Here is a 25,125-nt window from a genome sequence, read left to right as displayed (position 1 = left end):
TCTGGGTATCTCAGCTGGCCGTGTTGCAGGTGAGTTTGACAGTTGTATGATTTCAAACTCTGTTTTTGGTTATGATGCATACCTGGAATTTCTGACCACCATCACCTGGTGAAAGGCAGGAATGTATCCTTATACCAAGTGGTCAAACAGCTTCTTAAAGGGGCTCTACATTTTTGTCAATCTTTGAAGAATCCTCTTCCTCCTCAGAAATTTCTCGAGTGACTAGGATTGCCTGTCACTTATTTGAGTATAATACTTTCATGGCACTGAACATTATTCCTTGAACGAAGCTTTTCTTGGTGGCCAATATTTCTACTCACATGGTCATGGAGATTCATGCCCTCATCTCTATAGGACCATATTTGTTTTTTCTTCAAGAGTTCATCCCTCAGGACCAACATATGTTTCTGGTTAAAAGTGGTGTCTGGATTGTCAGTAAGCTAATCTGTTCACTTACGTTTTCTTTCTTTGTACAGAATCCAGAAGAAAGGCTTCTAAACATCATAGGCATCCATCTCTAGCAAAATCTTTACCTGAAGGGAGTACATGTGTTCAAAGGGATGAAACAGCTGATGTTAAGTTGTCAATCTCGCCTTCATTCTTGCTTGATGGGTTCGGAGCCGATCCCTCGGCTCCGACTCGGCACTTGCTAAGCTCGAGAGTCACTTTTACCAGCTCGAGGCAGCCCCATATCCCATGATGCAAGGCGGTAAGTACCCAGATCTCGTTTGCCGCTTCGCTTATGAGGTCCTCCTTTTACCAGCTCCTGGTAAGTGATTCACTTTACTAATATTCAAGCCCCTTTTTGTTAAAAAACTCTTTATTATTAGTTATAAGTTAGTTATTTAGTTTTCCTGACAGAAATCCCTGTCTCCTTTAATATTTTTTAGTCAAATTTTACCCATCCCATCCCCTCCCTGTTAGGGTGTGTGTGTGTTTATTTTTAGGAATACCTTTTGGTATTTTCTTTAATTTAAGTTTTTTGACTGGTGTGTGTGTGTGTTTTAAGCACCATGTCAAAGGAGAGGGTCTCAGGTTTTAAGAAGTGAGAAGATGTCTCTGACAGACGGTCACACTTCTTGCCTGTATTGCCTGGGGCCTCTTCACCTGCAGGACTCCTGTGCTATTTGTCATTCCTTCAGCCAGAGAGTCCTGCAGGAAAGACGCAATAAACTGATTCTTAGGGGCCTTCTTAAGCCGGAGGGCTCTCCGGCTAAGTCGGCACCGTCAAAATCAGTTAAATCTTCCAAGGCCCAGGCTTCTGTCTCTAAGCCTGCGGCCTCGGCCCGACTTCGTTCAGTCGAGATCGGCTCCGGCTGGAGCCGATTCTGGCTTAACAAAGCCTTCGGCACCGATGGCTATCGGTGCCGAATCTGTATCGACCACTTTGGTGTCGGCTCCGATCGGTTCCGACACCCATGTGGCACAGGCATCGGTGTCGGCTCCGGCTCCGACACCGTTACTTTGGTGGCTGTATCGGCTCCGGCTGGAGCCGATACATCGAGGTTTCCTGTCGGCTCCGAGAGGTCGGCTCCGACAGGATCTATGGTATCGGCTCCGATGGCTCATTCCAGGAAGAGGTCGAGGTCTCCTTCCTTGGATCCGATACTTTCGGCTCCGGCTTCACCTCTTCTATCGGAACGGAGCCATCGGAGCCGATCTTCAAGGTCATCCAGATTGTCAGATCATGACCTAGAGAGAGTGGTCAGTAGATTACTTAAGTCACAGGTACTGGCCCAAATGTTACATAGTCCGTCTCAACAGACGACTGTTGGTCCACACCCCGTTACAGTTCCTCCTTCAACTCTACCCCAGAGCTTGGAGTTGGAGTCTTCGGAATGGTTACTGCTACGGCTGGAGGACGGATACCCCTTCTGTTCCTTCAGCCTCTACTCTTATCTCCTCTTGAGACCTTCCTTAGAGGGATTCGGTGGACGGGCTTCCATGGTCTCCTCCGAGGGGTGAGTGGCATCGGACCCTTGTCCGAACCCGCTCTTCCCCTTGGAGCCTCGGCCTTGGTGAGCTCTGCTCCGACATCTGCCTCGGAGACTTCCCTTTCGGTGGTCCCTGGAGTTCCTAGCTCTTCGGAGCGGGTTCTCTCGGACCTGCCTGGGAGGGGGCATTCGAGGTGATGAAGAGTGTACTGGCCACTGGTATCAGTCAGCAGTCTGTTCCCGTAGCTCCTCCCTCTATAGTACCTGTTGACATCTCTGCCACTTCTCTTGCTACAGGACCCAGAGATCCTCCGCCTCAGGTTTCCCCATTGGGAATTTCCCCATCTTCCGAGGATTCTCCTGATGTTTCGGGAGATCCTCCTAGGAAGAGGACTTGTAAGAGGAAGCATGTAGACTCCCGAGTCTGTCACTTCGGATACTGACTTTGATGAGTCAGAGGGATCCCCTAGATCCCCCTCTGAGGATGTCTCCTTCTCAGACATCCTAGAACTCCTGAAACAGAGGGGAAACTGGCCCACCAACAATCCCTCTGAGGATGAGTCAGTATACCTAGAGGCGTTTGGATCTCGGCCCTCCACCTCCTGGGTGTCTCCGCCTTCGACCCCTTATGCAGGTTATTGCACGAAAGGCGTGGGCAGCTCCTGACTCTGTAGAGCCAGTCCCTAGGAGGCCTTCAAAATTTATCACTGCCCCATGTGACAAACAATTCCTTACTAAGGGTGTCCCGCTGATGCCATGGTGGTGGCTGCGGCCACCAAAAGGAACTTGCAGATCCTTCCGTGCCGTCCATCCTCCTAATAAGGACTCTAGGACCATGGATAGGTAATGCAAGCGGATGTTTTCCTCAGCGACCTTTGCTATGCGTTCGCTGAATTACCTTTGTCACTTCACCAGACTCCAGAGGGATATCCTTAAGGAGCTGGGTGAAGTAGTTCAGGATCCTACAGCTGCAGGGGCTCAAGAAAAATTGCTTCAGCTAGGAACCCTCAATTCCATTGCAAACTCCTCCATGCGGCTAATATCTTATGCTGCGGATGGAGCGAGTAGAGCCGCAGGTACAGGTGTGGCTCTTAGGCGCCAAGCCTGGATGCGGCTTTGTGATTTTATGCGGATCCCTTTAAGGCGTCCTTCACAAATTCTCCCTTTGATGGGTCAGCTTTGTTTGGCCCTCAGGTGAAGGAAACCTTGACCAGGTGCGAACAGGACGGCAAGACTCTTTCTGCTGTTGGAGTCCGTTTTCCACCCCTTCTAGGCCTTATCCCAAAGGACAGAAAGGTGGGAAAATGTGGTTCCGTAAATCCCAAGGAGTCACGCCGGATTCACGTGGTCAGTTTACCCCTAGAGGCAGAGGGGTAACAACAACAGACGCTCTAGAGGCAGAGGGGGTCCGAAGAACCAGGGGAACAGGGAGCCTCTCTCTGATAAGCCCTTTCAGCATCCCTGAGGTGTTGCCCGGCTGTCCCTCCTTGGAGGCAGTCGGGGGAAGATTATCACTGTACCCAGAAGCCTGGCATTCCCTCACTCAAGACAGATGGGTACAGTCGATCATATCCAAGGGTTACATAATTCCTTTCGAGGAAAGTCCTGTCCCCTCAAGTTCCCTTCCAGATGTACCACCCGGTCTAAGGGAGATTGCAGAGTCAGAAATCTCAAAACTACTGCAAAAAAGAGCCATTCAGCCAGTTACAATAGACCATTCAGAGCCCGGAATCTACTCAAGGTTCTTTTGGTCCCCAAAAGACGGGAGACTGGAGACCAATATTGGATCTCAGCAGACTCAACAAGTCTGTCAGGAAGACAAGATTCGAATGGTCACTCTTCAGTCAATTCTGCCCTTCTTACAGAAGGACAACTGGATGTGCTCAATAGATCTTCAGGATGCGTACTATCACATCAAAATTCACAGACGCTCCAGGAGATTTCTCCGCTTTCGGCTGGGGTCCAGTCATTTCCAGTTCAGAGCCCTGCCCTTTGGTCTCACTACAGCCCCCAGAGTGTTCACCAAATGCATGGCAGTGGTCACGGCTCACCTGAGACGTCAAGGATTCCAGGTGTTTCCGTATCTCGACGACTGGCTCCTGTCAGCCACCACCAGGCATCAGCTTATACAAGCCAGGGATTACACAATAGACCTTTGTTCTCATTTGGGCATCTCAATCAACTTGAAAAGTCATCCTTATCGCCCTGCCAGTCTATTACCTTCATAGGCGCAAACTTAAACACTGTTCGGATGTCAGCTACCCTTACAGAACAAAGAGTTTCAGACATTCAGAGTCATGTCAGGATCATTCTGGCCAGCAAGAAAGTACAGGCCAGAATGGTTCTAAAGGTATTAGGTCTCATGGCTGCGGCCATTACTCTTCTTCCCTGGCTCGATTCTACATGCCTTCTTCAGTGGATGCTGTTCACACAATGGTCATACCAGCAACTTCCAATGCGTCACCAGATTCTGGTGACACAGACATGCAAAGAGCATCTTGCTTGGTGGATCACATCGCCTCAGGTTCACCAAGGCAGGTACTTTGTACCCCCATCCCGATAGCCACTGTCACCACGGATGCCTCCTGATCGGGTGGGGGTCATTATCAGGGCAGGATGGTTCATGGGAAGTGGCAGCCGTTCGAGTACCATCTGCACATAAATGTCCTGGAGATGAGAGCAGTGCTTTTAACGTTGCAAGCCCTCAACGACTTTCTTCCCGTAGGGACAATTGCAGTCCACACAGACAACATGTCTGTAGTTTGGTATATCAACAAACAGGGCGGAACCAAGTCCTACCCCGTGTGTCGAGAAGCGCTCAGACTATGGCAATGGGCGATCTCCTCTCACCGGTTTCTGGTAGCAACGCATATCCCTGGGAAAACCAACATTGTAGCGGACAGATTGAGCAGAGCTATCCTCATGCCTCACGAGTGGTCTCTCAAGCAATCTATAGCGGAAGAGATTTTTCTGGAATGGGGTCGTCCATGTTGCGATCTTTTTGCTACTCCCCAAAACAGCAAATGTCCAGACTTCTTCAGCCTCTTCCCTCTATCAGGCCATCCCCCCAGAGATGCTCTGACCCAGGATTGGCCCCAGGGACTTCTTTATGCCTTCCCTCCATTTCCTCTGATCCCTCAGGTGATCCAGAAAGCTACCGTTTGAGAGCCAAATTGATTCTCATTGCCCCTTACTGGCCTCGACAAGTTTGGTTCCCGTTCCTCCATCATCACCTCTTGGTGCAGCCGTGACATCTGGACCCAGTGCCAGATCTTCTGATTCACCAATCGGGTCAGCTGCACCGGTCAATCCCTTCTCTCAACCTCACAGCATGGTTGCTCCACTTCCTTCCTTAGCCAGGCTTCCTTTGATCTCTAACCCAGTTAGAGACATCATAGTAGCTTCGCTAAAATCCTCTACCAGGAGGATTTATACAAGCAAATGGAAACGTTTCTCTTATTGGGCTAAGGCCCAAAATATTGATCCTTTTACTGCCCCTGTTCAGGCAGTCCTGGACTTTATTAGCAGAGATTTTTCATGCAGGCTCCTCTTCTTCCACAGTCAGAGTTCAATTGGCTGCTATTTCCAATTTTCATGTCGGGATAGCAGATCATAATATTATGTTCCATAGGCTCTGCAGGGCCTTCTTGAAAGGAATTTTCCTACTAAAGCCTCCAATCAGGAATCCTCCTCCTCAGTGGGATCTAAATTTAGTGCTGACATCCTTGATTCTTCCCCCCTTCGAGCCAGCTGTTTCTTGTTCCCTGAAATATCTTTCTTGGAAAACTTTATTCCTAGTGGCTATTACATCTGCCAGGAGGGTGTCTGAACTTCATGCTCTTTCGGTTCGACCCCTATTTGGTGTTTCACAAAGACAGTGTATCTTTGTGAACTCATCCAACCTTGTTTCCTAAGGTCGCTTCTCAGAACAATCTGGATCAATCCATTGATCTCCTGTATTTTTCCCTAACTATTCAGATAGGGCTGAACAAAAGCTACATTATCTTGATGTCCACCGTCAACTTAGATATTATTTGGACAGAACAAAAAATTTAGAAAATCTGATCAACTTTTTGTTTCCTATCGGATAATAAAAAGGCCTTCCTGTTTCTAAAGTGACCTTGTCCAGATGGCTTTCTTCGGTCATCTCTGAAATTTATCGCTCAGGGGAAAACAGCTGTGCTCAAAACCTAAAGCACATTCAACTAGGAGCTTAGCTACTTCTACAGCCTTTCAAGCTAGACTTCCTTTGGACACTATTTGTGCAGCGGCCACTTGGGCTACTCCTCACACTTTTGTTTCCCATTACAAATTGGACTTGGCCTCCAGGGACAGAGCCAGTTTTGGCTCTACAGTCCTCAAGAGTTTGTTCCATTGAGCCACCCAGGATAGAGGTGCTAGGGACGCAGTCCCATCAAGCAAGAATGAAGGCGAGATTGACAACTTAACATTAAGAAGTTATGTACCTACCATAACGTTCCATGTTAGTTGTCTTCTCGCCTTCTTTCTTGCGACCCTCCCTCCTTCCCCTGGCCTGGACAGACCTTGTATAAGAAACTGTTATGCTGAAGACCATTCAGACCTGGTCCTTCTTCCATCTGTAAGTTTTCTTTCTTCCTTTGGGAAGTATTTTATGCTTGGTGCTATTGCCCTTTGTCAGCAAACGAGATCTGGGTACTTACCGCCTTGCATCATGGGATATGGGGCTGCCTCGAGCTGGTAAAAGTGACTCTCGAGCTTAGCAAGTGCCGAGTCGGAGCCGAGGGATCGGCTCCGAACCCATCAAGCAAGAAAGAAGGCGAGAGAAGACAACTAACATGGAACGTTATGGTAGGTACATAACTTCTTATTTGTCTCCTTTGGTCTACTGAGGGAGAGGCTGGCAGATGCTTAGCATACCCTGACCCAAGTGGATTGCTAGTTGCATTGTATTTTGCCACTGTGCAACTAAAAACTCATAGAAATTGCTGTTCCCAAAGGCCAAAGCACTATGATTTGGCTCCTTCCAGAGATTTCTTCAAGCTTATCTCTATTGTGACATTTTTGCCATGGCCGTGTAGTAATCAGTTCACTTATTACCATATGTTATCATTTTGATTTTGGCTGTTTCAGAATTCAGATTTGTAAGCTTTTACCTTTTGACTTTCTTTGGTTCTATCCAGTTATGTTATTGCCTGGGATTTTCCAGGTTACACACTGGGGGATGCTTCTGTTAAACAGATATAACTGATGCAGTCTGACTTGTATCAACTGATCTATGAGACAGCCTCCTGCAATGGATGCTTATTATTCACCCCACTCTGTTTGCAAGGTCCTTGCATTAGTGGTGCAGATGGATTTCCTGTAAGTCTGCCTTGTAAACATTTATATATCTTGTATGTTGTGGTAGATAATTTTAAATTTCCAGTCCCAGAGGGTGTGCTTTCCTGCTGAATGTAAGTTGCATACATGATGCAGGGCTGAGCATGCTGTTGCAGCCTAGCATGAGGTCATGAGGTGCCAGGGTGTGCATTGACTGGATATGTGCATGTCCTCATGCATAGTGATGGATGGGAAAAAATATAGTCAGACTAGGAACTGAAGCAGAGAAAATCAAAGCTAACCACCAGCTTCCCTCAGAGATCATACTGCAATGTTCATCGTGTTTCACTGTTGCAGTCATTATACTTGGGTTATCCTGCTGGCAGGCTACCCGCAGTCGGCCTGAATTCCAAAGTCTTGGTCCGGCGTCAGTTGCTGTCGCCTGTTCCCTGACGTCAGTGCACCAGGGGTATAAAATATGCAGCTGACACCATTTTCTTCAGTCTTTCTTGCCGCGAGGTGCCCGAAGCAAAAGCAGTTCGCAAGTGCCAGTCGGCCGACTCCTGAGATTTTCGAAATTGAATTTCAGATCCGAAGTCTTCTATAAAGCTAAGTACCCCTTTGGGGAAACTTTTTTCTTTCTCCAGACCGATGTCAGAAAAAGTTAACAATTTTATTTCTTGTGGGAAGCAAATACCTCATAAGGATTTTCATTCTTACTGTATTCCTTGCCTAGGCCCTGACCACGATGTTGCTAGTTGTCGGTTTTGTGCTAGATTTAACCAATGCACTATTAAGCGTCGGCACGATTTTGCTTTTCATTACTTTGGCCGAAGGTTTAACTACATAATGCCGTCGGAAGAGCCGATGACCGGAGTTCATAAAAAGAGCAAGGAAAAAGAAAAGGACAGGCATCTGAGGTCCAAAACCAACGACGAAGCCTCTTCTAGGCCAGTCGCCGGTTCTCAGTGAGGCGCTTTTGCAGCCCCTGACACCCGCTACCTCAGAGCCACAGGCCACCTCCGACTCCCATGTGGAGACAGCTAGGCCTCTGGATTCTCAAGGTACTGGGCCTTCAGAAACTAATCCCTCAGATGGGTCCGGAGCCGCTGAGCAGGCATCGGCTTCTGAGGGTGTTTTCAGACCTACACAGCTTTATATCCAGCCAACGTCAGCATCAAAGACAAAGACTAAAACAGTTTTAAAGACAAGGAAAGAAGTACAGCATTCTCCAGGACAGACTTCCATGCCTAAGAAACAGATGCTCAAAATGGCCGAAGACCTAATTACTTTGATCAGGGGTTCCCATCCCCCTCCTAATAAGAGGCCTAGGCAAGACACTGAATATGATTCCTCTGATCAGGTTTCCATTTCCTCTGACTCCTCTTCAGAACAGGGATACTCTATTCCTCCCTATGAGGATTCTGATGCTGAAGAATCTATTCCTTCAGCTTCTCCTCCTGAGGATTACTCATTTGGGGAAACCCTGCATACCATGAGGGAGCATTTCCACTGGGAGAGCAAAGATTATTCAGATTCTAAGAAAAGGCTCAGAGACTTTCTTTTACTACCTCAGCACAGACCTCTTGCTATTCCTCCTGTTCTAGACATTGTAGATGATGTATTTTCAGAGTCCGGCCTGTCTCCCGACTCTTTACCTCCTGCACCTGTTAAGCCAGACAGATACTACAGGGTTCCAGATTCTCATAAATTTCTATATAAAAACCCTGCTGCTGACCCAGAAACTATTTCTCAGGGTCCCAAAGGGGTCAAGGCTGCTACTGCAAAAAACCCTGTCCCCTCAGATAGAGATTCTAGGGCACTGGACAGATGGGGGAAAAAAGTTTACACTTCTTTTACCTTGGCTGTAAGGGCTTTAAATCATCAGTTTCATATGCTTAAATATCAGCAATACTTAATGTCAGTGTTAAAACAGAAAATATTGACAATTTCTGAATGTTCTGAGAACAAGGAATTGCAGGATTTATTGCATGCAGCTGTACAAGTGGGAAAACATACTTTGCAATGTGGTTATGATTCACTGGAGGCCTCTTGCAGGGCCGCTGTAACAGGTTCTGTTATTAGAAGCCATGCTTGGTTAAAGGAACAGACTGCCTGATCATGTTAAAGCAAAATTATTGGATGCTCCATTACAGCATGATACTTTGTTTGGTGTTAAGGCAGAAGAGGTGTTGAAGAAAATGGAGGATAAAGTTAAATCTATGCAGACAGTGAAGGATTTCTTACAGGTACAGCCACCCAGATTTAGCAGGAACTGGCCTTCTAAGAATTGGTCCTTTCCCGTGTCAGACAGGCCACAAAGAGGCAGATACAGACGCCCTTTCACACCCTTCCAAAGGAAAAAGTATGCCAGACCTGCCACACAGTCAATGGGCAGAGGCACAAAACCAAGTTTCATCTCTCATGGACATGAGGGCTATTCAGCCAGTGCCACAACAAGAGCAGGGACAAGGATTTTACTCAAGACTTTTCTTAGTACCAAGAAAGGACAAAGCATGGAGACCAATTCTGGACCTGTATATTCTAAATACTTTTCTGGACGTTCCAAAATTCAAAATCTTGACTGTGCAGCAGCTTCTGGGCAAGATGGCTTGGCTTGTAACTTTGGACCTCAAAGAGGCATACCTGCATGTCCCAATCAGACAATCTTGCAGAAGATACCTCAGATTCATAGCTATCTCAATGCACTACCAATCCTCTGCACTGCCCTTTGGCTTATCTACTGCGCCCAGGGTCTTCACAAAATGCCTGGCACCAGTAATTGCATTTTGCAGACAAACAGGAATTCAAATATATCCCTACTTGGACGACTGCCTTATTCAAGCATAGACCAAAGACATTCTACTAAAGCATCTGGCGTTTGTAAAAAGATTACTAATTTGCCTAGGGTACACAGTAAACAAAAATAAATCAAAACTAGTACCCTCTCAAGAAATAATATTCCTGGGTGCAAGCTTAAATACAACTGCCCAGATGGCTTATCTCATGCCAGACAAACAAAGGCAACTGACTTCTTACTTCAAAAGCATGGCAACAAAGACCCAGTTATCTGCAAGAAAAATTCTGCAGGCTCTGGGCTACATGGCCTCCTGCATTCTGCTAATTCCATATGCAAGACTGCATATGAGGAAACTACAATGGTAACTAAAAAATGTTTGGACTCAACATTGCCACAGCCTGAAATCATTAATTTCACTCATTCCCTGCCTGCAACAGGAGTTTCGATGGTGCGCACAGGCCTGTCACCACAACAAGGGACAGCCATTCACTTTACCCACAGCCAGGCAAACGCTAACAACAGATGCATCAGATTATGCCTGGGGGGCCTACATGGCAGGAAAATGTATTCAGGGCACATGGCCCCCAAGCCAAAGGCATCTACACATCAATCAAAAAGAGATGCTAGCTGTACAAAATGCCCTGACAGTCTTCAAGGGCTTACTTCATCCAGGACAGCTGCTGATAAAGACGGACAACACCACAGTCATGTGGTACATAAACAAGTAGTGGGGCACACATTCCTACCCCCTCTGCAGATGAGCCATGATTTTGTGGAACACAGCATTCACTTACCAAGTACACCTGCAAGCACATTCTTGCCAGGAAAAACAAATGCTCTGGCAGACGAACTAAGCAGAAACCTCATGGACCCTCATGAGTGGAAACTAGATCCACAAATCTTCAGCATGATAACAAGGAAATGGGGATGCCCAGACATAGATCTTTTTGCCTCCCCTCACAACTGCCAACTTCAGAGATTCTGCACAAGGACTTATCACAAACAAGCATGGAAAGTGGATGCTTTGTCATTCAGCTGGAACAACCTTACAGTATATACCTTTCCTCCACTGCCTCTCCTCTCCAAGGTACTCCTAAAGGTCAGGCAAGAGAAGCCACAAATTATACTGATTGCCCCGGATTGGCCACACCAGCACTGGTACCCAATCCTAAGGAGCTTGTCCCAAGGCCCAGCCTGGGCATTGTCTCAAATTCCTCATTTACTGACCCAACAAAACAATCAGATCCTGCACAGCCAACTCAGAACTCTAAATCTAGCTGCATGGCGGATACTGTAACCATTCAGAATACACCTCTCTCTAAAGCGGTTATGGATGTTATTTTGGAGGCCAGGAGGCCCAGCACCAGAAATCTTATGCAGAAAAATGGAAGAGATTCTGTGCTTGGAACCAGGCACAAGGAATTGACGCACTTGTTCCAAATATTCCTCAGATTTTACAATATCTAACTGAGATGCTGGACAAAGGCCTATCCTTCTCATCAATTAAGATCCATGCCTCTGCCATTTCAGCTCATTACAATATAGACCCACCTATTTTTTCATATCCATTGCTTAGGCAGTTCCTCAGGGGGGGCCAAAAACATAAGACCTCCAAGGAGAGCACCAATACCTGCAAGGGACCTCAATTTTGTCTTGGAAAAACTCACACTGCCTCCTTTTGAGCCAGCCAATACAGCTGAGATAAAATTCTTATCATGGAAAACAGCTCTGCTCCTAGCAATAACTTCAGCAAGAAGAGTCTTAGAGTTACAGGCATTAATGGCTGTGGAACCTTTTATTATCTTCCATCCGGACAGAGTTTCTCTAAGGACAAACCCAACATTTATGCCTAAGGTAGTGTCCAGTGTGGCTCTTAACCAAACCATTCATTTGCCTACTTTTTACCCAAACCCGCAGAATAAAGGGGAGACCTCTGCATTCTTTGGACATACCCAGACAGCTACGCTTTTACTTGGACAAAACTAAAGCTTTCAGAAAGACTGAGCAACTTTTAGTGGCATATGCTGCAGGATCACAAGGAAAGGCAATCTCAAAGCAGACTATTTCAAAATGGATAGGACACTGCATTCGTTTCTGCTATTCACAACATGGCAAATCGGTGCCTAAGGGCATTAGACCACATTCTACCAGGGCAGCAGCCACCTCAGCAGCCTTTCTCAGAGGAGTATCAACCAAGGATATTTTGGAGGCTGCAACTTAGACTTCAGTGCACACTTTTACTAAGCACTACCACTTACCTCTGTACTCTAAATCCAGAGCAGGCTTTGCCACTGCAGTTTTGCAGGGCCTTATAGCCACTCCTAATTCTATTTAGACCCAGCCGCCGAACCTCAGCTTTGGGATTCAACCCAAGTGTAATGACTGCAACAGTGAAACACGATGAACATAGTACATTTGTGTACTTACCATAAATGTAGATGTTCAAGTGTATTCACTGTTGCAGTCCAGGTTACCCACCCACCATCCCCCTTTCTTTGCTGGGACTTATTTGTACTTCTCTATCCTATACAACCTATGTGGTGTATTTGCTTGTAGATGAAGGTATTGTTTATTTTAGTGCATGCTTTTATAAGCAGTGTTTTTTAGCCTACCCTTTTGGGGGCACCTGACATCTGGGGCAAGAAATACTGAAGAAAAAGGCGTCTGCTGCATCTTGTATACCCCTGGCACACTGACGTCCGGGAAGAGGTGACAGCAACTGACGCCGGACCAAGACTTTGGAATTCAGGCCGACTGCGGGTAGCCTGCCAGCAGGATAACCCAAGTGTAATGACTGCAACAGTGAATACACTGGAACATCTACATTTATGGTAGGTACACAACTGTACTTTCTGATTACATATCTTTTATAATTGGGCATTTTATCCCTTTCATGTAATTTATTGCAGTATTATTTGATTTTTTTAATAAAGTTGGCATTTTGATATATAATCTTGAAAACTTCTAGACTGATGTCCAGAGTCATAGGATAGATCACACTGCTTTAGTAACTATATCAGAAATCTGGTTTGGCTGCATCATTCAATGGTTATCGTACAATATATTGATCTTACTCTGATGTTACAGGTTGCAACACTTACAGCATCTAAATGTATGGAATGGATGGGAGGTGTTGGCTTCACAAAAGACTGTCCAATTGAAAAGTACTTCAGAGACTGTAAGATCGGTAAGTTCTGTATATCACGTTAATATTACCTTTTAAGTGTCTGAGAATAAGAAACAACACAGATTCATTCAGTCTGTTTAATGCGCTGTTTTTGAAAATAATTTCTGATACTGCAGTTGAACTTTAAGATATTTGTATTTTACACTTTATTTTATTTTATTTTGTGCTTAGCACTCACTCTGTTAGATGACTTTTGGTCATACCCGAGGCTGTCTCATTAACAGATCCATGAAAATTCTGTTACTGTGGTTGCTTGCAAGCAGCATCAGACTCTGCATATTAACACAAGCCACCACCCAGTGTCATTGTGGCATGCATGTATGATAGGAAGGGCCTTCATACATTTCAGTTCTTTCTTGCATCTGGTGTAATAAAGAGTGAAGCTTGCTGTTACTCACTGAATAATCTGTGTCATTTTGCTCAGGGTTTTAGTCATTTTTTAACATTTAACATATTTCTGTTATTACATTACAATAAGTGTGGTTTATATTCTTTTATGATTTTGTTCTTTAAACTGTTGACATAAATCTCCATCTTTTGTGTGTAGCAGTTTCTGTAGGAGGTAATTGGGCTAGTGTGCCCAGTACAAACTGAAAATGCTTTCACGTGAAAGTTGTATTCTTTTATTATCATCCTGCTTTATCTGGGAGTTGCCTTATTTTACTCTAGACATTGTTCCAACCCCTCCCTCTCATGATTGGCTAACTTATCAATGCCTGATCATATTTAGTCAGGGTGTCACATTCCTGACTGCCACTAGGCTGGACAGCAATTGCCTAAGGCTGTGAGCAAAAAGAATTAAATGCCAGAAAATATTTTCAGCTAATAAAAAAAAAAACAGCTTTCTGGATTGTTTAAAGTCATTTTCTCATATCTAATGTGCTTAATTATGACACACAAAACTGCAGATTTAGTTCTGCTAGTGAGTCACTGCAGAGAAAAATGTGTGTGATCTGCTTTATAAGCATTTTTCGTAGGATCATAGGAGGTTACTAGGCTAGCGGCCCCAGGGACCTTACAAACCCAGCCAAGTTCAACCTGTGTTCCCAAGGGTGTCTGGTTTAAGTAAACACTGAAATCAGCACCTATTGACCCTGTCTAAGAGGGACACAGATGGAACCCCTGGGATGAATTTCAGGTTACCCATCCAGTCATCCAAACTATCTTAAATAGGGCCAACGAGGGGCTTTGTTTAACATGAATAGGAAGCTTGTTCTAAAGGTGGGGCAATCTCTGTGGACAAATCTGCCTCTCCAGCAAGTTCTGTTGATGTCACATACCAGGTTAAAATCCTTTGAGCGAGTGAACCATGTGCCATTTGACTTGTGAATATGCAGCATTTCCATTAAGGCTGTGTCAGAGATTGCTCTATATGCAAGTCACAAGTCGCCTGTGAGCAGTCTGTGTGACACACAGTAAAATGACAATGATTTCAGTCTGTCTGCATAAGACATATCATGAAGACCCTGTATTTTCTGTTTAAGGAACCTTTGTGGTCTCCTCAATTGCTGCAGGTGTTCATAGGTAGGTACTAGACTGTCGGCCTAAGGGCCTACGTAAGCCTAGCCAACAAGGTTCCCTGGCTTACACCACCCAAAAATGTTATTTTCCTGTGCCACTGTCGAACAGCAACACATAATTGATCCTCGGAGTGTATTTCCTATTTCCCATCCACTCATCAAGATTTTTCTTGAAGAATGCTAATGAAGAACTTTGCTTGACATAAATGGGTAGCCTGTTCCAGAGTATGGGAAGTCACTGGGACAAGAATCTATCCCTCCAGCATGTCCTGTTTATTGTGGTGACAAGGTTTAGATCCCTAGAGCGTGTAGTTCGGAGGGATTGGGATTTCTTTAGGTGTAGCATGTCCAACAGCTCTGGGTTTGACCTAGCTTTATATGTTAGGCAGAGATCACCTCAGAATAGATGGTATGCTGCTGAGTAAAGCTGGAGTTTTTTGAGACAGTCAGTATAGGGTGTTTGTTTGAGGCCAGTAATCCTCTTTGCGAGGTACTTCTGTGGCCTTTCCAGCTGCTGCAGATGTCTTGTGAGGTACATTCCAAAAGGGGCGTTGTACTCTATGATGGGTCTAATGAGTGTCGAGTAGAGGGGAACAATGACCTCTTTTTCCCTGGATGAGAACCCTTTTATGATGTGTGCCACGTAGAAGGACTTCCTGACTACTGTGGCCATGTGACTAGCAAAGGCGAGACTACTGTCCACCTGGGTCCCAAGGTCTCTTATCACGCATTCGGTGTTAAGTAGATTGCTGCCTATGTGGTAGTTCATGGGTATAGAGTTTTTACCAAAGGGGATGACACAGCACTTTTTGGCATTGAGCTTGAGGTCATGGCTGTGACACCAGGCATCTGTCTCAGCGAGGCCCTTCTGTAGGATGTCCACATCATTTGGGGACTTAACTATGGCTCCTAGTTTGCAGTCATCTGTGAACTTCGTTAGCCAGATGCCTTCAGTATTAGCCTGTACTTCAGAGAAGTAGATACCAAACAGGAGAGTTCACAGGACGGAACCCTGTGGTACTCCACTTGTCACTGCTTTGAAGTCAGATTTGGAGTCTGCAGCTTTTACTGTGTGGGTTCTGTCAGTGAGCCAGTTGGCAACCCATCTTGTGATATAGGGATTTATACCTAGTTTAGTGAGTTTAGCTGTAATTCCAGAATGGTGGATGGTGTCGAAAGCCTTGGCGAGGTCAAGATAGGCTGTGTGAACCACCTTAGCTTCATCTACGGTTTTGGTGACTACCTCAAAGAAGTTGATCAGGTTCAGGCATGATCTGTCTTTCACAAACCCGAACTGGGTGGGATCCAGAGTTTGGAGGTTACCAATGTCTTTGTTTATGAGTTCTATGATGATACGTTCCATGGCCTTGCAGACCAGGCTCGTCAGGCTAATAGGTCGGTAGTTCCCAGGATCAGTGGTGCTACCCCTTTGTGGAGTGGGATATCTGTTGCTGTGCACCATTCACTGGGCACAGAGCCTGATGCGAGGCCATTATTGAACATGGTGCTTAAGTGGGGAGCCAGTTCGTTCTGAAGTTTGTGTAAAACGCAGCCTGGGATGTTGTCCGGTCCCATGGATGCTGTGTTTTTGGCTTTAGAGAGTGCAGCTTTTACCTGCGTAGTTGTGATTACAGGGACTCTGCATTCTTCCTGTATAGATATGGGCCCTTTAGCGGGTGAGAGGGGGGTAAAGTTAGCACTGAACCCATCTGCCAGGATGTTGGCAATATCAGTTGGTTCTGTAATTTTCTTGCCTTTGTGCTATAACTCAGAGCAGATCTGGGTGTTGCCATCAATATTCTTGACATAGCTATAGAATGCTTTGTGGTTGTCCATAGAATTAGTGGCGATTTTGTTTTCATAGCTAGCTTTGGAGGATCTTGTAAGGGATCTCAGCTTCTAGCTGAGGCTGACCAGGGAGCTCCTCCACTCATGGGATTTTACTCTTTTGCAACAGTTTCTTCCTTCTGTTGTAAAGTTTGTTTAAGGCAGGGGACCACCAGATTGGCTTCCTTTTTTTGGAGGATAGCATCTTGGTTCTGTTTGGGATAGCAAGATCCATGCACTTTTGCAAGTGCTTATAGAGTACATTTGTGTAGGATACAGCAGTTGTAACTGTATTGTCCATCTGCATGGGTGTCATGAAGTTCACCACTTCTGTCTTAAGCATGAAGCTGGCTTTGGAGAAATTTTTTACCGTGGTTTCCTTAATGGGAGGTGGGGGTGGGATGTGGATATCAAGGTTGATTAGCTTATGGTCGGATCGGACCAACGAAGAGTTGACTTCAGGTGTGGAATACTGGTCACTCATGTTGGTAATTACTAGATCTAGGATATTGTTGCCTTTGGTGGGGGTGTGGATAAGTTGATCCAGGGCATTGGAGTTTATGAATTCCAGAAAGCGTTGAGCTAAGGAGTTGGTACACGAGTAGTTTTCCCAGTTAATGGTGGGGTAGTTGAAGTCGCCCATTATTAGGGTGTTTGGTTGAATCCTAATATTTTCCAGCACATCAAGAAAAGAGAAGTGGGAATCCTGGGGCATGGTGGGGGATCTGTAGCAAGCTACAGTTTGGATTGCAGTTTTGCCCAGAGTTAGTTGCACTTGGATAACCTCAGATGCATTATGCTGAGCAACTCGCCTGGAGATGTGGATACCCTTAATTTATATGGACATACCTCCACCTTTGGTGTTTCGGTCCAGGTTACATGGCCGAAAAGTGTGGTATGAGTTATAGCCTGGTAGTGCAGGGGTGCTCTCTGGAGCCTTGAACCATGTCTCAGTCACTGCACAGATATCAATGTTCTCCATTTTAAGGAGTGCCTTGAGTGAGTGCATTTTGAGATTTAGACTTTTAGCATTGAGTAGCATTACCCTCAGTTTTTGCTTGCCTGTTCCTGTTATGGTGGTGAATTTGTCATTTGAACATTGCCTAAAAAAGGCACTATAGGGGCAGCAAGAGCTTTAGCCAGTATCTGGAATCCCAGGGGCGACGGGTGCAGGCCATCTGTGGCAAAGCATCGTGGTCTGTCGACCATGTCATCCTAAGCAGACAGATACTGAATCCCCTTAGAATGACACCAGAAGCTTAGCCAATTGTTGCAGTCATTTATTTTGTCCTTGTACTGTGGTATCATTCTGGCTGATGGCAGAATGCTACTAAGGGCTAGGGTCATAACTGCCTGCGCTACAAGATCAGAGAGCTCTTCCATGTCTCTTTTCATGTAGTCCAGGGAGGTATGTCTCAGGTCATCATATTTGTACTTGTTGTGGAGTGACCTGAGTGCGTGGGTTATGTGGCGGAGCCTGGCACCCAACAGGCAGCTGACAGTAACCTTCTCCTTGTTTAGCCTGGTGAGTGGGACATCAGTGTGCCTAACTATAGAGTCACCTATGACTAGTGTGTTTGGTACGTTGTTTTGTCTTATTGGCTGTGGTTGAATGGCACACTGAGTCTGTGGTCTATGTGTCATTTGGGTTGTGTTGGGGGATGGAGGTTGCTTGCGCTTCTGCTTTGGAGGTCTCTGTTGCTTAGACAGATTATTAATGAGAGCCACCGCGAATGTTTTTGTGTTACTATGTATGTATTTTGGTGGTGTAGATTTAGTGAGACTATGTGATGAGTGTGGTGTGGTGCAAATGTTTACCTTCTCCTCATGACTGTCAAGTTCAGTCTTGGTTGGAGAGAGCTTTTCCTCCAGTTTGGCTAGATAAGTGCATCTCTCACAGGTTGTAGTGTTGGCTGGTAGGAGGAGACGGTTGTCTGTGTACATGAGGCAATTTCTACATTATCTCAAGATGCCCAGAGTCATCAGATAGACAGGAGAGAACACTGGGAGCTGACCCTTGGACATGCCTGAATAAAAAAATATTTTCCTCTAGATAAGTGAGGAAAGTGAGTACAAGAGCTGTTTTCTCTAAGCAAGTGAGAAAAGTAAGTACAAAAACTGTTTTCCTCTAGGTAATGAGGAAGGTCGAGTGCTGTAGTAATTAGTAGCTTATTTAGTGCTTACAAGTTCTGAACAAGTGCTGAGCACGAATAAGCAAATTTAAGTGCTAAAACTAAGAATCTGTATCTGCACTAGACGAGGTACAGGACAGAAAGTGTTTGGAAAGGAACATACCAAAGCGAGTATTGTACTCTGTTATTGGCCTGATGAAGGAAGAGTACAGGGAGGTTACAACTTCTTTTTTTCCTGAAGACAATGCCCTTACCTATGAGTTGAGCAATATAAAATGCCCTTCTTAGCACTGTGGAGACATGGTGATCAAAGTTAAGATTGCTATCGACCTGTGTGTCCGTATCTCTCACCACTAACTGTGTGCTTAGAGAATTGCTATTGATGGGATAGTTTGCAGGAACATCACCCTTTCCGAAAGGGATGATGATGCATTCTTTTGTGTTAAGTTTAAGACCATGACTTTGGCACCAGTCGTTAATCTGCATAAGACCTTCATGCTGGATGTTGGCATCGCTAGGGGTTTCAGTGATCACTCCTAGTTTGCAGTCATCAGCAAACTTTGCCAGCTACAGTCCTTTAGTTTTAGCCTGTAGTTCAGAGAAGTAGATTCCGAACAGTAGGAGTCCCAGATCCGATTCCTGTGGAACACCAGTGGTTACAGGTCTGCTACAGGAGGTGGAGTCCCTATTTTGACCGTATAAGTTCTATCAATCAGCCAGTTTGTAACCCACCTGACAGTGTGTGGGTTGATACGTAGCTGGATTAGTTAATCCCCCAACTCGGGCATCATTAATAGTGCCAAAAGCCTTAACTAAGTCTAAGTAGGCTGTGTGCACATATTTGCCCTCATCTAGGGCTTTTCGTAACTGTCTTGAAGAAGTCCACCAAGTTTAACAGGCATAGTCTCCCCTTGACAAAGCTAAACTGGGTGGGTCGAGCCTTAGCTTGAATGGGATAAGGCAGCCCACAGAACAAGTGCTACAGATGCGATTAAGGGCACAACATGGTCTTCTCTATCAGTAGTAATGAGTTAAAAAGTAATTGAATGTAGGTCTGTAATGTTGAAAAAGCTAAATAGGCAGGAGCCTTTTACAATATAAGGAGATATTGCTTCAAGCTAGCTGTAGCTGCAGTGAAATACAGTAGACATTGTGCTACTCTTGCCTTCATGGCTACCTTTTATCGGTGCTACTCCATGCCCTATATTATTGTATGAGGAGCAGTCTGCACATACTATTGTCTTTTTCAAATTGGGAATGAAAATTCATCTTTCCAGTGCATACTGTAGTTCTTTTGCTATTGTATTTCAAAGTATTGAATATGTTTACTCTGTTCTCATTCATTGGGTTATCAGTTTTCTGATAACAGGATCTACTTCTACCAGCAAGCCCCAGTGCTGCAAACATCTGCTGTGCTAATTGTTCAGCTTGCCAAACAAGGGGAGAAAATCAAACCTAAATAATCTTATTTCAAAGAAGCTATCTGAAGCTAGAAGATTAAACTTGGAAGCCTTTCTCTTAGACTGTTAAAGCTGCATTTCCCTTTGTTTCATGTCTTCCCACCCACTTAGTGCACAGTGCAAAAGGTACAGTATTAATCCTTAATGCATCTTACTTATAAATTCTGCACCACCTAAGACAAGATTTGTGATCATTAGAGAGTCTATGAACCAGGGCGGCTGCGGTGGTGCAGCGGTTAATGTTGCCACTTCACAGCAAGAGGTTCTCTGGTTCGATCCTCGGCTGCAACTTAGTTTCTAAAATCACCCAGATTCCTCAAGTGTTCTGCCAGTCCCAAAAGCAACAAAAGTGCCTGATTGACTCTACAGGTGGAAAGTCCCTTAGTATAAAATCTAGAACTGGAACTTAAATCAAGTTGAGGACAGGATTTTACTCCAGACTTTCCCTAGTCACAAAAAAAGAATTCTGGACCTATCAAGTTCAAACAAAATCATACTAGTGCCAATACTCAAAATGTTGACTTTGCAAAAATTACTACCCTTGATCTGCCTGTAGCCCAAAGGGTGACCCTGGATCCGAAGAATTTCTATCCCCATGTCCCCTTACGTAAGGGAAGCGGACATTTCATATGTTTCCAGGCAGGAGGGCTCTATTAGCAGTTTAGTACTTTTCCATTGACTTGTCTACTGCTCCCAGGGTCTTTACAAAAATGTTGCTCCAATGATTGCCTTTTGCAGGACAAAGGACATACACATCTACCCCTTCCTATATGATTGCCTGAGTTAGGCTTCCTAACTATTTTGGACTATTTTCAGAGGGTAAGACCTGTCTCTGAACCATCAGAAATCCCAGCTGACTCCATACACATGGATTATCTTTGTGGGAACTGTACTGGTCTCAGATGAACAGAAGGCTTTTCTTCCTCCAGGGAAGATCTTGTTACTCTCCCAGCATGTTAACCAGATTGCCATATCAGCAACACATCATTCAGGGAATTCCTTTGGCTGTTGGGTTACATAACATTCTTCATGCATCCTTATTATCCTCCTGCTTAGGCTGCAGTTGAGGAAGCTACATTGGTACCAGACGAACAGGTGATGCCAACATCTTCATTTCTTGAAAACAAGGATCTCATGGATTCCCTGCATAAGGAAAGAACTTGCACTGTTGTTATAGCTTATTGCATGTGAATGGAGTTCCATTCACAATGCAAATTTCAGACCCTATTGCTGCTAACAGGTGGGGTGCCCAGTTGGGAAATGAGGGTCCAGGGCATTTGGGACAACTAGATGCCTGAGAGGCATATAAGCATAAATGAAATAAGTGGCACTAGTCTTTAGGCATTCAGGCACCTCTGATGATCTAAACAGATGGTACTACAGCCATGTGGTACATTAACAAACAGGGTGGAATACAGTCTTACCTACTCTGACAACTAGTACTGCAGGTGTAGAAGGTGTCCCAGGATCCACGGCTGAATTTCACCCCAGTGTTTCAGTACATTTCTGGAAAGCACTTTATTTTTATACAAAACCTAAACTGGTCATTACTGGACCCCAACAAATGGATGTAAAAAAGAGAAGTCTGTCTGTATTTGGTCCATAAATGAAGTGCGACAGGAATAGATTATTTGCTTCACCGTAAAACAAACAGCTCAGGAAGTTTTGCACCTGGACCTCAGAGAATGTGACCTGGGTGACAGATGCATTTTCCTTTCTTGGCACAGCCCTATTTATTCTTTCACTACCCCCCCCCAATCCCCAGGGTATTGCAGAAGATCTGAAAGGACAGGCCTAGGATGGTCTTAGTAGCACCCTTTTGGCCCAGACGGCACTGGTTCTCCTTTCTCCTGTGCCTTGCCAGGGAGAATCCCCTTGTGTTGTGCCAAAGCAGAGGTATGTTATACTTTCCAACCTGAGCCTCTTAAGATTGATTGTGGATAATCTAATTCTCTGCAAACACACATCAAAGGAGACCAAAGAAACAAGCACCAGGAGATCATATATAGCTAAGTGGAAGAGGTTCTCCCACTGATGGCTGAACAGAGGACAGCAAGCAAACCAGACACAGCTGTTGCCTCCTAGTTCTCTCAGATCTTTTGAAAGCAGGTCTGTTGTATAGATCTTTCAGGGTACATGCCTCAGGCATATCTGCCTGCTTTCCATTTTATCCTCTTGCATTATTGCAGCTGCTTATTAGTTCCTTAAGTGTGGTCCTTCACTTAAGACTCTGCAGGAAAGAGTTGGCTCCTCATAGGGAGTTAAATTTTGTGCTAGAAAAGCTAATATTGCCACACTTTGAACTAGCTGCTTCAGCCTCCATCAAGATGTTGACATGGGAATTGCCTTGTGGCTAGCCTTGATCTCTGCCAGCTGTGTCTCGGAACAACAGGCTCTCGCATGTAGAGAAGCTTTCCTGGTTTATCATAAGGACAAGAGTCACTTTACAGACTAACCCCACCTTCGTGCCCAGAGTGGTTATTGACTTCTCCTTAAATTAGGCCATCTGTCTACCAGTTTTTCCCATCACCACAAAAACAGAGGGAAGGAGTATTGCATTCCTTTAAAATGCTCCGATTTTTACCCAATATTAAGTCAGATCAGCTTTTTGTTGCCTTTGCAAAGGGAAAAGAAGGGAAGCATGTTAACAAAAAATACTTGTAGAATGTGAAATCTCTGGTCTTTTGTCACTTGCATCTTGGGAAACAAGTCCCTGTGTCTGTCAGGGCTCACTCTACTAGAGCCATAGCTACCACCACACCTTTCCTAAAGAGGACTCCAGGAAAACCATAATGGAAGCAGCAACCTGATCATCATTCCATACCTTTTCTTCTTCTTCTTTCGGCTTTTCCTGGTTAGGGGTCGCCACAGTGGATCACCTGTCCGCTCATGATTGGCAGTGGAGTTTTACAGTGTCGAGTTGCCAGCCCGGCGCCCAACCTTCCACAGAAGGCACACACATACTCACACTTAGGGCCAATTTAGAGTGTCCAATCCACCTACAGCATGTCTTTGGGATGTGGGAGGAAAACGGAGCACCCATAGGAAACCCACGCGACCACAGGGACGACATGCAGACTCCGCACAGAAGGCACCACAGCCGAGGATCGAACCGGAGAACCTCTTGCTGTGAGGCGGCAACGCTAATCGCTGCACCACTGTGGCCACCCATCTTTCCATACCTTTTCTAAGCATTGCAATTTAGTGACAATGCCTTGGGCAAAGTTTGCAGGTGGTATCCACTGGATGTCCTTCATGGATGCATCTGCAGTCATAACAAGTGGGTTGTCCTGTCGTCAGGCAGCCCTGCAGTCGGCCGGATTCCAAAGTCCGGGTCCGGCTTCGGCTGATGTCGCACTCCACCCGACGTCATCTCTGGTCGTCTTCGGGTATAAAAGCATCAGCCGACGCCATTTTCCCCAGTCTTTCTTGCCGCGTGGCGCCCGAAGCAGAAGCTGTTCGCAAGTGCCGGTCGGTCGGATCCAGAGATTACTTCTACCGAATACTACTTCGAAGACTTCTAAAGCTAAGTACCCCGTTGGGGACTCTTTCTTGCCTCAGCCGATGTCAGAAAAAGTTAACAATTGTTTAACCTGTGGGAAACAAATACCTCATAAAGATTTCCACTCTTACTGTCTGCCTTGTTTAGGCCCAGCCCACGACGTAGCAGCCTGTTCGGCCTGTGCCTCTTTCAACCAACGAACGCTTAGGCGTCGGTCGGAGTTTGCAGAACAGTTTTTCGGTTCTGATTTTGCGTATATTATGCCGTCGGATCCTCCGACTACCCAATCTACCAAAAAACGCAAAGATAAAGACCGACACTCGCGGTCCGCGGTTTCGGCTGAAACCACGGTAAAGCAAACCGCGAGTGTCTCGGTTTCGGCCGAAACCGAGAAAACTGATCAAAGTACAGCTGAAACTATTCTTACAACTGAGGCCCCTGCTACAACTCTTGAATCGACCTCAGAATCTTTACCCACTACGGTGGTTGACTTATCAGACACCATCCCCTTGGATGTCTCTACCCCAGCACGTGGTGCTGCTAGGCCTCCAGCAGCCATGTCCATTAAGGCCTTCGCCAGGGCTAAAGCAGCCAAGACTACTAAAACAGGGCCTGTTAAACCCCCCACATCCAGGCCCTCTTCTAGTTCTCAAATGCTTACTTTGGCAGAAGATTTAATTTCTTTAATTAGAGGATCTCAAGCTCACCCAGACAGGGCCTCTCAGCCCCCAGAGAAGAGACCTAGGGCAGAGCCCCCTGAGCCAGTGTCTTCTGATGATTCTGCTGATGAATCAGACATAACTGACCAGCCAGAGGCTCCCTTCTCCAATTTTGAAGATTCTGATGCTGAAGAATCCATTCCAGCTGCTTCCCCACCAGAAGAATTCTCCTTTGGGGAAACCTTGCATGCCATGCGAGAACAGTTCCAATGGCAGCAACAGGATTTTTCAGACTCCAGAAAAAGACTTAGGACCTTTCTGCACCTCCCACAGCACAGGCCCTTAGCTATACCTCCTGTTCTCTCTGTTGTGGATGATGCTTTCAATGATGTTTGCTCCGCTCCAGATTCTTTACCCCCAGCCCCTGCCAAACCAGACAGATTTTACAGGGTGCCAGACACTCATCACCACCTTTACAAGGCCCCTCTTGCAGACCCAGAAACTATATCCCAGGGTCCCAAGGCAGTAGCCGTGACCACAGCTAAAAACCCTATTCCTTCTGAAAGGGAAGCAAGGTCATTAGACAGATGGGGTAAAAAGGTCTACACTTCAGCTACTCTCTCAGCTAGAGCTTTAAACTGTCAGTTTCACATGATACAATACCAAGAGTTTATGCTTGATCAGTTAACTAAAAAACTAACCACTGATGAATCTCTTGATAAGAAATATGTATTAGAGATGGTAAATAACATACAACAGGTTAGCAACCATTCCTTAAAATGTGGCTATGATGCACTGGAGGC

General features: G+C 45.4%; 1 protein-coding gene across 1 annotated transcript in view; it reads left to right on the top strand.

Annotated features, from left to right (window-relative positions):
• ACADSB (acyl-CoA dehydrogenase short/branched chain) overlaps positions 1 to 25,125 on the top strand; it is a gene marked incomplete in the record, with an annotated part of 895,069 nt that overhangs the window by 702,894 nt on the left and 167,050 nt on the right. Inside the window, 1 exon segment of the mRNA XM_044056031.1 lies at positions 13,123 to 13,222. Coding sequence (XP_043911966.1) covers positions 13,123 to 13,222 — 100 coding nt within the window.

This window comes from Protopterus annectens, chromosome 14.part0, assembly GCF_019279795.1.
Source record: "Protopterus annectens isolate FY-2018-M chromosome 14.part0, PAN1.0, whole genome shotgun sequence".
NCBI lineage: Eukaryota > Metazoa > Chordata > Ceratodontiformes > Protopteridae > Protopterus > Protopterus annectens.
This window is presented reverse-complemented; position numbering and strand designations above follow the sequence as displayed.